The sequence below is a fragment of the Gopherus evgoodei genome, chromosome 8 (genome assembly GCF_007399415.2).
Source record: "Gopherus evgoodei ecotype Sinaloan lineage chromosome 8, rGopEvg1_v1.p, whole genome shotgun sequence".
NCBI classification, from domain to species: domain Eukaryota; kingdom Metazoa; phylum Chordata; order Testudines; family Testudinidae; genus Gopherus; species Gopherus evgoodei.
In genome coordinates, this window is record NC_044329.1 from 104011848 (window position 1) to 104028152 (window position 16305).

The 16305-nt window shown below is 38.9% G+C and overlaps 1 protein-coding gene across 7 annotated transcripts in view; it reads right to left on the minus strand.

Annotated features, from left to right (window-relative positions):
• The window catches only part of ELAVL4 (ELAV like RNA binding protein 4), a 106570-nt gene that overhangs the window by 14037 nt on the left and 76228 nt on the right, over positions 1-16305 (minus strand). For all 7 annotated transcript variants that reach the window (XM_030573453.1, XM_030573449.1, XM_030573448.1 and 4 more), the window contains exon 3: positions 7584-7687. In XM_030573453.1, the coding sequence (XP_030429313.1) occupies positions 7584-7687 (104 nt within the window). The remainder of the gene's footprint in view (positions 1-7583; positions 7688-16305) is intronic.

Here is a 16305-nt window from a genome sequence, read left to right on the forward strand (position 1 = left end):
AGCAGTAAAGGAGATGTGAACTTGTTCATTTCCTGTCAACAAGGCCAGAACTCTGACGCTTAAGAGCAACAATTTAAATGCTGACAACCATTTCACTGCTGATACACTCAGCTAATGTGTTTATCTAGTTTCTGGACACAAGTCCGTCATATTTTGAGTATTTGTTCATCTGAAATAAGACCAGACAGTTTAAATTAACAAAATTACAGAATAGCCTCAGACTTCTTTTCCCCATTTGGTCTTTTAGAGGAATTTGTTCCTCTTGCACTGCAATGATGTTCCTTGTCATAACACAGTGGTTGAAGTACATCAGCTCATCTCTATCTGGCTACAAAAGCTGCTTTAAGTGACATAAGGTGCTCACTTCTTGTCAAGAAATTAGTGCACTGCCTCTTGCACTGCTCCCAGTCACTGTCAGTTTGAAGCTCGAGACTAGTGCTGAGCATTTAACCTGTGAATGTCGCATGCACAAAAAGGAACAGCTCTTATAGCACTGATTATTCAAATACCTGAGACACAGCTACCATCTTTGTAAGTTAAGGTACAAGCAATGTTTACTGAGCTGCCAGCTTCTATGACTCCCAGTGCAGCCCCGGGATTCTGTAGATTGTCTGTGAAATGTGGTCCAGTGACAAAGACAGTTCACTCTATAATGACCTTATTAACAATTCTGAAAGACTCTACTTATCCCTTAGATGGACCTAGGGAGAAAGGATGGTCTTCTGTTCAAATCATTAGACTGGGATTCCAAAAATCTGGAATCAGTTTTTGGCTCTGCCACAGCTTTTCTGTTTGGCCTTGGGCAAGACACATAACCTTTTTTGCCCCTCTGCTCTCCAGCATTTACTTCCCCTTGCCCAACCACTGTCTTATGTATTAGATTGTAAGCACTCTGATTGTAATTGTCCTTTATTAGGCATATGTCCAGCACAACAGGGTCCGATTGAAGTCTCAACCTGCTACTGGAATACTACATGCATGCCCACTCTCCCAAAAAATCCCGCTGATTTACATTCATTACTATCCACTTCCCTGTATTTCCATTTGTTACAATATTTTTTTTATAGCTGCCTTCACTTCACCTTTAAAATCACATTTTTTAAAAACCATTATAGCCTTCTTCTTGATTATGGGATTTGGGGCATCTCCTAAAGTGTTCTTAAATGATTGCCAATTATCATTCAATATGATTTCTTCATCCCAGTTGATTTGGCTCATAACTGTTTTCCATTTTGTGAAACTGGCCCTATTAAAGCACCAACTATAAATATTCTTGTTCTGGACTTTATTCTGACTGAATATTATAAATGTGATGAAGTCAGGTTCACTTGAACCTAAGCTAACGTTAGTTTTAGTTTGGTGATCAGTTCCTCTTTATCTACCTTTAAAGAATTTCCCCATGTTGGCCGCAACACTTTTTGAGTTAGGAAACTGTCATATATAATGTTTAGAAATCCCAAGAAACAGAACTCTTGCCTCCACATTTCCAGTTGCATGCTCTAACTCTTACAAAAATCCAGATTTGTGAAAATACCCTGCAGAACAAAAAACCCTACTGATTTGGCCAAATTCCTTGCATATTTGCATCATTCTTGTCCAAGAGCCAGAGCGTCATCATCCCATAAGATTACTCTATTTTCCTTGAGGTCGTGAGTTGTTTTACACTTGGCATTTCAATGCAGCTTTATTGAGATTAATTATGATTATAGATAAGAAAGAAGGGCCTGTCCCATCACTTCAGGGAGGCTATCCATAGACAATGACCAGGCAGCACTCTGGGAAACATCAAGAGCAGTGCTAAGAGAAATAATTTCTCATGATGCGTCGAATGGAAAGGACTCCTTGGCAAAACTGAAGCAGTTCGAAAGCAAGAGATCTCAATTAGAGCAGATGCACCAAATTGAGAGATAAAGACTCTCTGACGCACGTTGAATGCAGCAAAGCCAAATTAGAATCTTTGCTAACGAAAGCACTGAAAAGGTCCCTTTCGTTATAGCGACAGCGCTACTATGGGCAGAAGGGTGAAAGAGAATGTTAATAAGCATCATGAAGTCCAGAAGGTTAGACAGACAGAGCATCCCCTTGAAGACCAAAATATCAGTAAGCAAGTTAGTAAGTTTTCTGAGATCTGCGGTACCTTTAAAGCTTTTTGTTTGAGGTTTTTCACCATGGCTTTACAATCACAGCAGAAAGTCTCTCTTTTATGACTAATACTCATCTGCTACACAATGGAAAAAAATACACTTGGGTTTTCCCCGCCTATTCCTTTTAAAATTATCTGCCAAGTCTGCAACCCGTAATCTGAATTTTCATAAAGAGAAAGCAACAAATGCCTATTTGTTCCCTTACCCCTCCCAATACTTATAAAGCTTTCCTGGAGTTGGGGAGGAAGAAGTAGGGCACTTGAGTGCAGCTAAATGTACTCGACAGATTGCTTAAATGCACCTTAGGTGCTGTCACCCTATTTCAGAATGAAACATCATTATTCCAAGAGAGCATCAATTGGTATGTTCAGCCACCACTTTCCAAGGGAGCACCCTGCTGTAATTATCAATGGTTTTGTCACTTGGAGGTTAGATTACCGCCATGTGCTCTACACGGGGATTATATATTGAGACCATGTGGAAACTGAACTAGTGCAAAATGGAAGCACCCACTTATTTAGCAAAGCAGCATGCTGAAGGCACACATCGTCAGCACTCTGTAATTAGCATCACCAAGCTGCCAATAAATTTCTGCCTGGAGTTCGCTACGTTGGTTTTAACCCACCAAGCTCTAAATGGTTTGGGGTCTGGTAACATGAGGGACCTCCTTTGTCCTTGTAACATACTGCTGCAGCTATGACTAGAAGCCCACACTCAATCTGAAGGGGATTGGGTGCTGCTGACAGAGCATTTGAGGCTTTGGAAATCCTTGGTCTGCCTGAGGCGTCATTTGTTAACCTTTGGGCATGCTTCAGAACCAACTTTTCAGCATGACTGGGTGCGAAGGGGACTGGGGACTGCTGCTATTTGCTTGCCTGGCAGTAAGGTACAGGCAGGTCTGAGTGTGCAAATGATTTCAAAATCTGGCATGATGAAAAAAGCTAAAACAAATACATTAACATTTTAAAGTAATGCTGCCACATTCTGCTGTAGAGAAACAACAGTAAAGTAGCTAATCAATCTTTCTGGTCTTAGCCAATGTTTTAAGTTACCATCAACACCCCCAGCCCCGGGGACCAACACAAAACAGAGTTTAGCAATAGTAAACATTTCTAACTAACACGTATATTTTGCGCTATTAACTTCATTTTCAAAAAGCTTGAAATTGTAGTAACTTGAGATGCACAGAAAGCCTTTGACCACACTGAATGGTCTTGGGTGTTGAATCTGTCTCTAAGCACAGAAGTTTAAAACCCTGGATTATACAGGCAGGAATCAGGAATTTAGGCCAGGTTGGTTCTTTTTGCTAGCCCAAATTTGCCTGATAAGATGCTATTTGTCAGGACCTCCACCTGCACCTCTTCTGTTTGTTCTAATGAGATAGCACACTGCATACTTCTGCCAGGGAGGGAGGAAATCTATTTCTCTAAAGGTAGGGCAAGGGAAAGTGAATAGGACTGTGCTTTCAGTAGACGATACTTTTCTTTTGATTTCAAACCTCTCTTCAAAGTTCTATATCCCCTCCTTGTTCTAAAGCCCTTAAACATAATGCTCAGATATTCTGAATCATTTGAGAACATTATGAAACACTTTCGCCACATCCTCTTAAATGTTATCCATTTTATTCAGTGCTCAGGAGCAGAGTTTAAGCAATCTGCAGGCTATGCAGAGTACATCTTGCTTCCTTTCTGATATTTCATTCAACTTCTAGCCAATATTCAACATTAGCAGTGACCTTTACAAGTAGGCTTCTTCCACAGCACTTTCTTGGATGGACGTAATTAATCTTTTTAAAATGGACACCATCTCCAGCAGATGGATTTGTTTCAAACATGAGACATATCTTCATTCACCCAAAAGTGTTTTGTGGAACTACATAAAAGTTTTCACTGCAACTATAAATACTGTCCCCTCCCTCACAAAAAGATGACAATAATATACAACACCTTTGTTGAAATATGCACTATGATTAGTGGAATATGATTACCACTCATATAATCATCTACACCTCAATACATGAATACACATCCATTATCTGGACTCTTCCCCCAGAGCAGATATTCTGCTAAACAAACAATCTCCTCTCAGCTTTGATTATAAAGGACATTGAATAAAACACTTAAATATGAATATTTTAGCTCTTATTGATAAAAGGAATTACTACTTACAATACCAAGAAATTAAAGAGAAAAATTGAATTCAATTACTATATTCTGTACATTTGACAGCAGATTGTGCATAGTCAGTTTTATTGATTCCCCATGCAGTCAAAAACTTCTCTTGTTTACATGGGCCTCTCATAAATATCAGGTGAGAGAAGAACATTAAAAATAAACAGCCACAAAATTCTACTGTAAATCCATAAATATGAGAAGACTGGGATGTAGGGACAGGTGTAGTACCTGAACTAATTTTAATTTTTTTAAAAGGACTAAAATTCAATTTGTTAGTACTTTATTAAACACAAGATTTAAAGCCAAAAATAAAAAAAAAAAATTAAAAGAAAAACAACACCCCTATCGCCCTCCCAGAGCCTGAGGTCCACCTGGAATTCTGTGTAGATGGCTGAATCTGTAACTTTTCTTGTGTGCACAATATTTTTGCACATGGAATTCTACCTTGCTTTTAACAATGTGTCCGGGTTCAGAGTCAGATTGCTTCCCAGCCTTACACAGCTGTGCAGGGGCAGGAGAATGGGTGAAAACATTATTCAGCCACGTACTCCTAGACAGCCTCCCCAGACCTTGGTTCTGGGTGTAGGAGCACAGGAGGCTACACAAGGACAAAATCTGTGTTCGGTAAAGAAGAGATAATAAAGGAAGCATCTTCCCTGGGGACTTATCCAGCTACATACCACACCTTACATTGCCACTGACCAAAGGCTCAATCTGGCCCTAAATAGGTCTGATTACATGATAATGACTCCCTCTTGGCCTTAAAAAAATACAATCAAATCTATGACGTAATCCGAGAAAGTAATCAGTACTTTTGTTTTAAATGTTATGCTACAATTTAATTGAATCAAATTCATTTTCCAATCTGCAAAGCAACTGCGTATTAAAAATGTAATTTTTAAGTACTGACTGCATTATTAAACATCTGCAAATGGCACTGAGAGCATTAGGTAGGTGCATTTATATTTTTGTGCATTAATCCAATACATAAATAAAAAGAATAAATATAATAAAACCAAACAAAAGTGATCCTGTCTTAAGTGGTGACGCAGTGGGAAATGGTGAGCGGGATGGGAAGGACAAAGTAAAGTGGTCTAAAACTTTATTGCATATGATTTGCTGTTGCTTTGCAAGAGTATTTGAAATCCAAAGTGGAATTCAGAAGTAGTTTCCTCCAATATATTTAACTGGCATGGGAGTTGGAGAGGATACTAAAAATATATTTTTCACACCTCAACAACTTCAATTTTGTAAAGCCTCCAAACTGTGCTATACGTGGCAGAAAGGGTCTATTTTAAGAGAATTAATAAATACAGTAATAGGATAGGTTTACCGTGGCTTTAAAAGGGTTTGTGGGGATGGGGTGGAAGTTTAATAAAAGGCCATTTTGCTACTTTAAACACTTTTTGGGTGCATTTTATCTGCAATAGATGCAATTCCGATCTGTATTCAAACTGCTCAAAAAGTATGCATACCTTATTGTGTGTTATCACTTATATGATGTTGTTACAGTCAACAAAGCCTGGAGATTCAAAAGTAAGTTCCTTCAGATTAATTCTGATGACTTTGTTAATACCTATTTAAAATGTGTATTTTGAAGACTATATATGTTCTACTAATCCTTGTAAAACATATACAACTCCGATGCATATAAAACAGACTTGTTTCCTTGTTTACTATGAAATTTTAAATGCCTTCAAAATTCCAACAGAATTTCACTTGTGATATCAAAGTAATCAATAACGAATTTACAAGCATAAAAGAAACCAAAACCCAGTAAACTGTTTCCATACAATTAAAAAAACCCCTTATATTAAAGAAACACTCTTCCAGAAATGTGTGGTGTACCAAATTCCTCCCTAAAACAAAACTTTTACTGCAGAAGTTATAACTCCTTTAAAGAACACATGAATAAAATCACTGTGAATTTAAACTATTTATGAAAAGTTACAAAAGCATAATAAATTAAGTAGTTTCATGAAACACAGACATATTTAAAATGTTCTTTTGCAGTGAAATTCCCCAGCAGCACAGGAAACTCAAATACAACAGCACAGTTCTTCCTCAGGAGAACCAGAAAGTGAAAGCGATTAAAAATAGAAATGTAATTTAAAAAGAAGAATTTAATCAGATTGGACAAAGTGTCTAATATACAAATAGTAAATGCACAACATTAAAAGTAGGAAGTAAACTAGATATTTGAGTTTTAAATCTAAGGCCTTCAGAAAACAGGTAAGAATCTGTTTTTTAAAACTATGATATTTATCTTGTCAGTGTCCCTTTAAGATAAATGTAGAACATAACCTGCAGCTCAACTTTATAAGTGGAATGAATAAATTGCTGAGACTCAGCACTAAATTTCAATCTGCAGCAGTTGATAAGAATAGTTTATTTTATTGCTTTACTTTACACATTTGGATAAATTAAATAAATACAAACCTTAACGGCATAAAAACCTGTTGTAAGGATTTTGGTACATGGTATAAATACATGCATGTGTGATGGTCTTGCTCCTGCAAGATGAATTTTGGAAAGAATATTTTATATATAATCCCAATGATTAGTCTCTTGTTCTCTTAAAACTCAACACTTTTGCTTCTGATTAACTGAGCAGATCCAGAGACTATTTGAAATCAGAGATGCAGTAAGAAATTCTACAGTGCAAAAATTTGCTCGGACCACTAAGGAAACCGGGGAGAAACTAATGGCATGTTTGCATAACAAACTGGGTGGCTTCTACTTGATCTCTAGCCCCTTTGGGGGAAAGTGAATCAAACAAAGAACAGTGAAACTGGAAGAATAACCCTTGAAAGAGAGTACTGTGGTTTTTGAAAATGGCACCTAACTGGGAAGAAGTGTATCTTGATTAGAGGATGCCTTTTATGAACTGAATGTTTGATAATCACATGCCAAATTAATTGTAATTAACACAACATGTGTTGTGGTCATTTATGAATGATACAACTGTATATTTCACCTTTGTTCTATGGGTAATGTTCTCTCAATGGCTGTTTTATCCTAACTTCAAATCCTATTACAACGCTTTACAATACTTGACAATGGTTCCCCTCCACAATAAATAAAAATAGTAGCAGTTTGAAAGAAAAAAAGGTTCCATCTACCATACATCCTTTGTTTCAAGGAACAGCTAGTTAGCTGTGCCCTTTACATTGTCAGATTAAAATACTGATGAGATTTCCAAAAACTGTCTTAACTACTTACTGCTCTTCCTAAATTTAGCAAAAGGCTCTTTGTATTCTCTTACCTTTATGGTTTTGGTCTGGAGTCTGAGTCCATTTAAAGTGTTAATGGCTTTCTCTGCATCCTTTGGATCAATATAGTTAACAAATCCATACCCTAAACTCTGCCCTGTTGAAACATAAGAAACAAAACAAAACAAAAAAGGACTCAGTATCTTTTCAGCATATGAATGACTTCCAAATGTGGAATCAAAATTCTCTTCTACTGTTCGTTTTCACCACACTTCCACCTAGACTCTCTACATACAGCAGGGTGTCAGTTTTTCACCATTCAACTTTGTGGAAGCTAACAGAAAAATTTTTAATAGCCACTACAATGTACGTAACTAACAGGAAAAAAAAAGCTAAAAAAAACCCAAAAACTTTTCTATAAGTTATCTGAAAAGCATGTAATGTGTTGATATCAATGGAATTAGATAAACACAATTAATAGCTTTGTGTTGAGTTTGTAACACACTAGAGGATCAGCTGTATAAGCAACATGGTTCCCATTTAAAATGAAATAAAAATAAATGCTCCCCATGCCATTGTTTATAGAGTGTGTCTGGTTTTCATAATGTGAAAGTTCAGAAGCCTCATATTTTACCAGACCCCTCCAAAACACATTGCTCAGTTGGTTGTAAAATCAACTTAAACTTTCAATATTGTCTTATTGACCTGTGAATGGCAACGCAGAACTGAAAAGAAAGGACAGACTACCTTGTGCCAGGATAAGCTCTTACATTATGTTTTCTTTAGTATGTTGTGATGCCGGCAAAGACAATACGGTACAACTGCTGCTGCATCCGGATGGCAGGAGCCCATTTTAGCAGCCAAATCATTTCAACAGCTTCTGTTTTTACTGGTAATGTCTGTGTTTATGTTTGTAGTAGAAGGAGGAGACCTGGGTTAACAACTCGATTTAGTAACATGGAGCTAGAGATGTATTATTATTAATGCTATACATATACACACACAACGAGGGCAACTAGGTGTTTGCAATGGAGTAGGATAAGGATAACATAACCAAAAGCCACACCAAAGAATATTAAACCTTTCTCCCAATCATTTTACAATATGAATGTTGTTAACAGAACACAAAAGACTATAGTAACACACACGCAGATTTTGCACTCAGGCTTTCAAATTCGTCTTTCTTATGTGCCATATTTAAATTATTTTGGATAGTTGGAAAACACAATCATTTGTTGTATTTTTTTAAACCACAGACACTTAATGGGCATGCAGAAGTGAGTAGCAATAACCAGGCTTTAAAAAAAAAAAAATTCTCAGGAGGCAGGCACTTTCTTGAATCTCACCCACCGTTATGCACTTTTTTAATGAATTTTGAAAATGCTAGGTCCAAATCCTACCTGCACATGGGGTCAATGTGCAGAGGAATCATCCTGATTCTGCTCAAGAGGGGTAAGAGGAAGAAAGGTTGTGAAAAGCCCACACAAGGAGAGAGATAACTGGCTGTGAAAACTGTATTGCATAGAGTCAAGTATCAGAGGGGTAGCTGTGTTAGTCTGGATCTGTAAAAGCAGCAAAGAGTCCTGTGGCACCTTATAGACTAACAGATGTTTTGGAGCATGAGCTTTTGTGGGTGAATACCCACCAGGAAAGCTCATGTTCCAAAACGTCTGTTAGTCTATAAGGTACCACAGGACTCTTTGCTGCTTGTACTCCATAGAGGCTCTAACTGCAATAATGCAGAAGTAGCTACCCAGCTCTCTCTCACACTCCTGCATGGGGGAAGCAGCGGTCACAAAGCATCCTGCACATGAGGAGCTATGCACTGGTCTGGTGGAGGGATTCCATCTCTGCTACATAAAACCTTGTTACTTTGTCTTTGTGGGGAGCGGGGGGGAGGGGAAGAGCGTGCGTGAGTGCATTTGGCCTACTGTATTTGGGGGAAAAAAACATCTAGAAATGTTGTGCTGCATAATCCATACAATAATAGGAATGTCTCAGGTCTTCTAAAAATCAGATCAAGGTGCTCAATTTTTAAGGTTTATATGCATATTGCAGAACTCCTTTAAAAACCCACAGAAATGCTTTATTTCACTGCTACAATGACCACATGCAGCGTTACAGACAGGAAATTGCTATTTTAAATTACATACATCAAGGGAGCACTTCCATTCACTAGGTCTAGAAGTACAAGCATAAAACACACCCCTTCTTCCTGAATGGCTAAATCCATCTCAACAAATATATTCCAACCCCAGTTCGCTGGCACTAACCAAAAGTTAAACTGAGCAAAGAAGCAGGAGCATAAATAGCGTTAACAAATACTTCTGATGTCACCCCTCCCCACTCTTTTTTAAGTCAGTGGTTCTCCAAAATGGGTCGTGACCCCATTTTAATGGGGTCGCTAGGGACAGTATTAGACTTGCTGGGACCCAGGGCCGAAGCTGAAGCCCAAGCTCTCCCCATGCCCGCCCTTGGGCCGAAGCCCCCTCTTCCCCCACCCGGGGCGGCGGAGCTCAGGCTGTGGCCCACTCATGTAGTAACTTTGTTGTCAGAAGAGGGTTGTGGTGCAATCAAGTTTGAGAATCCCCAACCTAAGGTATTTATATAGACCCCACTGCAGCTGCAGATGGGCCCCTCCCAATCTTGAATGTGTTTACTCTCAATACCTCTGGCAAGTGGGGTATGCACTGTGGGCCAGGGACAGTCTTCACATTGTGTGTTTGTATAATGCCTAGCACCACAGGGTCCTGTTCCAGGACTGGGGCTCATAAGTGCTATCACAATACAAATAAATACAATAAATAAATAAATAAATAACTCTTATACAGCACTTTTCATTAGTAGAGCTCAATAAAGTAATTAGTATTTCACACATGGGGAACTGTCTGATGCAGAGGGAGAATAATGTCCAGATTTTCAAAGGTATTAAGGTGTTGCTCTGCTCAGCACTGTGAGGCCCAATTGACTTAGATGGCTACGTCCCATTCTGAAAACAGACAAGCTTTTAGACCCAGATTCTCAAAGGTATTTAGGTGCCTAAGTCTAATTGAAATCAGTGGGATGTAAGCTCCCAGGTGCCTAAGTCACTTTTGAAAATGGGACGCAGCTGTGTAAGTTACTTAAGTGTTGCAACATACCTCATATAACATATCTAGATATCTATAGATACCTTTAAAAATCTGGCCCTGAATGACTTGCCCAGAGTCACACAGGAAACAAAAATGGCCATACCGAGTCAGAACAAAGGTCCATCTGGCACAGAATCTTGTCTTCTGACAGTGGCTAAAGCCAGGTGCTTCAGAGGGAACGAAGAGAACAGATCATCACCAAGTGGACCATCTCATTGCCCATTCCCAGCTTCTGACAAACAGAGGCTAGGGACACTTCAGAGCATGGTTTTGTATCCCTGCTCCTCCTGGCTAATAGCCATTGATGGACCTAGCCTCCATTAACTTACCTAATTCTTTTTTGAACCCTGTTTTTGTCTTGGCCTTCACAACAGCCTCTGGCAGAGTTCCACAGGTTCACTGTGTGTGGTGTGAAAAAATACTTCCTTTTGTTTGTTTTAAACCTGATGCCTATTAATTTCATTTGGTGACCCCTAGTTCTTGTATTATAAGAAAGAGTAAATAACATTTCCTTATTTACTTTCTCCACACCAGTCTTGATTTTATAGATCTCTATCATATCCCCCCTTAGTCATCTCTTTCCCAAGATGAAAAGTCCCAGTCTTATTAATCTCTCCTCACACGGAAGCTGTTCCATACCCCTAATCATTTGTGTTGCCTTTTTCTGTACCTTTTCCAATTCCAATATATCTTTTTAGAGTTGGGGTGACCAGCTCTGCATACAGTATTCAAGGCGTGGGTGTACCATGGATTTATATAGAGGCAATATGATATTTTCTGCCTTATTATCTATCCCTTTCCTAATGATTCCCTAATGATTCCAAACCCGAAGAGCTCTGTGTGGCTTAAAAGCTCTTCTCTCACCAACAGAAGCTGGATCAATAAAAACATATTAGCTCACCCAGCTTGTCTCTCTCGTTTCTCAGAGACATTTGCATAAATACTTTTTAAGGAAGAGACTATAGATAAAAGTAACCCAAAAGGAACTTTGGGGAGGGGAGAGAATGACATGAGACAGCTGAAATAAGAGAAGAACAACACTGACCTGGAGACAAAGCTTCTCATGTCCCCCCATTCCTTTCTCTGGAGTTCCTTAGTTACATCATTAAGGTTACTTTGCACTGGCCATCTGCCATCCTCCACACAAGAAGATATCTACATGGATGTTTCCTCTAAAGTGGAAGGAGGCAATTCACATGAGCAAAGTTACTCCTTTGCTTGTTTGCATAATCTGATTCAAAGAACAAAATTCCTCAAAAGAAGTGATTGATAATGCACGTATAAAAAGCTATTCATAAACTTCTATTCCTAAGCTACTGATTGTGTTTTTATCACATGTATGCTAAATCCTACATCAGCGATGTTACATTATATAAAATTTCTTGTGGAAAGTAAAATCTAAACGGACTTACTCAACGTTCTGAACACTTAATTTCAGGGAGTCCAAAAAAGGAAAGTATCAGAGGGGTAGCTGAGTTAGTCTGGATCCGTAAAAGCAGCAAAGAGTCCTGTGGCACCTCACAGACTAACAGACGAATTGGAGCATGAGCTTTTGTAGGTGAATACCCACTTTGTCAGATGCACAAAGTGGGTATTCACCCACGAAAGCTCATGCTCCAATACATCTGTTAGTCTATAAGGTGCCACAGGACTTTCTGCTGCTTTTTCAAAAATGGAAAAATACTGTTTTACTATTAAATGAACCATTAAAGCTCAACCCACAACAATTTTGATGCAATTAGTTCAATCATCGAATTTTTGTTGCTGCATTCTGCCATATGATTTAGCAGTCTATACTTTACATCAAAGATGCTGAAGGAATAAAAATTCTACCTCAGTCAACAGAATATCGGCCAACATAGTCAAAAGGAAAAATCCACAGAAAAATAATTTTGTGAAAACCTATGCTTGGTCGTATGAGATGGCTAGCAGACACTGCAAATTTTTTAGTGTACTAAAACATTCACAGCCAAGAAATAAACAAAAATAAAATGGAACAAATTATGCTAAATATAAATTCTTTTCAAATTATTCTCAATAGCAATAAACCTCATGACAAAAAAAACAGACTCTAGATTCATGTGCACTGCAAACGGATACTGGAGGCGGGGGAGAGGATTTGTTCTAAACCATGGCCAAGAAATATGAGCTTTCATTTATTTGATCATATCCTTTTATTGCATGTTCTGAAAAAGGAAACCATTTCTTAGGCCCTGATCTGGCAACATATAGCATGCAGTTGGGCATCTCAATGGGGTTCTGAACAGGCACAGCAGGCCATTCACACATATCACATCACAGCACCACATTAAATTGTGAGTCTCGTTTTCTGTACTTGGGAATCCACTAGTTCATTAGATACCACTATTAGGTAGGGCTAGCATGTTGTATTTCTAGATCTTCGCACTACTACTATTCCAGCTTGTTGTTCTCTCTCCCCGCCCCCACCTCCCAGTTTCTAGTGCAGCCATTCCCCAAAGCAAAACGAAAAAGACATCATCATCCTCTGAGCCAAGCTGGGCCTCTTCAGGTTGGTGTCCTGCACATTGGATGCTCTTTTGAAGAAATCACTCTCTTTGGTCTTGAGACCCATCAATGTGTGAGCAGCATTAAGCTAAAACCAAAAATTTAGCCTCTCCCATTTTTTTAAATAAAGGAAATTTCGTCACATTCAAAGAGTGCTAGGTTGTCTGCACTGGATGCTGGAACCCTCTAGTTATTCACAAGACCAGGTATAATATGGATATTAGTAATGCCAGGCTCCCTACACCACATCTTCCCTGTACCTCACCCAATCTAGAGGTGAGACACTAACTGAAATCTTCAGCTGCTCTCCCGAAATCATCAATGTGAATGCCAGCTGGTGTTCATTACTTCTATGCTATTCTTGCAATGTAGTGTCTCCCCCTTCAGTAACTGGACCACAACTACTAACCCGTTTTACATCAGTCATCAGATGGTAACCACATTCAGTCACATGTCACCTGGGATTTAAAGAGACCCCTACAGATGAAACGCTGTACATCACACATTGCTTGGTTCCTTAAATCCAATCATTGCCCCAACATCTGTACTTAAACCTGGGACATTTAGTGAAGGATTTGTTGCCAAATTGACGTCCAACTTGCTTCCCTAATAGGCCTGCTGAGATGATGCCAATTAACCACTGGCCACTGTTGCATTTTCAAACAAACACCTTCATGCTTTCTCTCAAACTACCCGTTATGCTTTGGAGGAACTTCCCATAAACATCTGCAAAGCTCATAAGCTTCCTTCAAACTCTTCTATGCCAGGATACCTACAAAAAACTTGACAACCATTAGGCTTCTTGTATTCTGATAAAACTGTGTCATGCTGAACAATGTTGTCTCATTGTTTCATTGTACTACACTATCTGTGTCCATTTCTTGTCTTTTGCCTTATATTTAGATTGCAAGCTCTTTGGGGTAGGGATCCATCTTTTTGGTTTGGGTTTGCACAGCACTCAGCACAATGGAGTTCTGGTCCATGGTTAAGGTCCTTAGGTATTACCGCAATATAATTAGACAAATCTGAACAAGAGCAATGGATCTTTCCATTTTACAAGCTTTCAAAACACAGGTGCAAATCATAAATACAGTCCGCAGAAGTATCTTTCAAACTCACCCAGGAAAAGCAGAAGCAAGTTTAGGAAAAAGAGAAAAAAAAGTATTCCCCTCCTGCATACCATTTCTGGATAATAGTTTTCACTTACAAATCAGCAAAGGCAGAATGAAAGCCAGCAAGCAAACAAGAAAAATTATCAAATGGCCTTTGATATGTTTAAAAGAACCTTGCAAAATGCCACATTTCTTTTTCTTAACAAAAATTAAGAGTTGCTGGAGCATTCTCCCCCTTTAAAACACTAGCAATACAAGAGACCTAATTATATTTAGGGTTCCCATCCTGGATGTCTAGTGCTGGAGAAACCCAACATATTTCTAGAGGATTTTAAACACATTCCCTTTTTTTCCTAATTATTCTTTTAATAAGATCAGCTTACTTTATGGGGATGTGGAAAGAAGAGGGAGACCCAGGGAAGAATTAGGCATGGCAAAAATCTCATTAGAAAATGTATTTTGGGGGAGACGACATAGCATTGACAGAAGGTTACATGGATACTACAGGGATGGACACATTGAAATGCACAGACACAGATGTGCTGCCAAGTTCATCATCATTTCAGTTGCCATGATAGTTCCCCAAAAGGGGAACTGACTGCAATCATCTAAAAAGGGGAGGGAAGCCATGGAGAGGAGATTCAGACCAAGGGAAAGTAAACTAAGCATAGATCTTAGGCAATCACCAAGAAGCAGCAAATATGAAGAGTAGAGGCCCTTCAAATGTAAGTTTTATGAATGGTACTTCTTTAAGTTTCAACTGGTCAATAGTGGGGCTTCTAACAAGCTCTGGCCTAGGCCTCATCCCAGATTTTTCACAAGGAAATCCTGCATACCAAACTTTTTCACTCTAAAGTCTCATACAGCCCCCCAACCCCTCCAAAAAGGCTGCCGGGGGGATCATCTACCCTTAGGAAGAGAGCAGTGAGCTCTGCAGGGTTCTGGTCCTGAAGGTCAGTTGAGTAGCATTCAGTGCTCCAAACTGTCAAAGACAACACAGGAAAAATATCCAGCACCAGAAAAAAGTCTTGCAAGTTTACCTTCAAGTAGGCTCAACACTAAGAATTACATTTATTTAAGCCAGCTGGGCAGAATGAGAATGCCTTTCACCCTGTTTTGCTTCAGCTCTCAGAGGAGCTTTGAGAAAGCACGGAGGGTTCTACAAAAAGTCAAACAAATACACACACCGCTGTTAATTCTCATGAGCAACAGGTCCAGAAAAGTCAGCCTTTACTTTGGTATCAGCTGATGGAAGAACATCTCAGTAGGCATTTCATGGGCTGAAAGATCTTACATTAAACCATCCCTCAACAAACGTTCGCATAAGTATTTACTTATGGTTCATTGATTAGATGGCCTCCATGAGTGGTTATACCTACAGAAAGAGGAGGAAGCCTACTGATTCTCTGATAATCTTAAGTCACTGTCTACAAAGAGCTGTCCATATTCTTATTAGGAATAATCTTTGGAAGCGAGAACACTTCCTGTTCAGTTCACTTGTCCTCTGTATTCTTGCTCCTAAAATGTGCCCATTTTCACAATAACTTGATATGTCATCTGGTTTTACATCCCTTTCACAGAAGGGCAGAGGAAGCTGCTTTCATCCAAGGAATCTGTACTGAAAGAAGAGTATGGAAACACAATACACAATGCTATCAAGATCAGAAAATTAAGGTAAGCCCCTCACTGCTATAAGCCAATATAATCAGAGTGTGAAGGTCACAACTTGTCCTGTACCAGGTGCAGCTTTCTAACAGTGTCTAATTACCTTACAGGCTATTTAAAATAGATGTGAACTGCTTCAGAGTAAATAAAACTTTGTTTAGGGAAGCTGTTGCTTGTCCAAGAATGTAGAGAAAGCCTGTTTCTACTACAGTCTAGTGGTCACATCTGCTAGAATTTAGCAAGCATTTTCAGGGTCATTCTCAAAAGGGGGAGAGAGATAAACTGTCAATAGTTTGGTCCTTGACAAACAAACAAAGGTATTTTTGATGGGTGCAGAATGG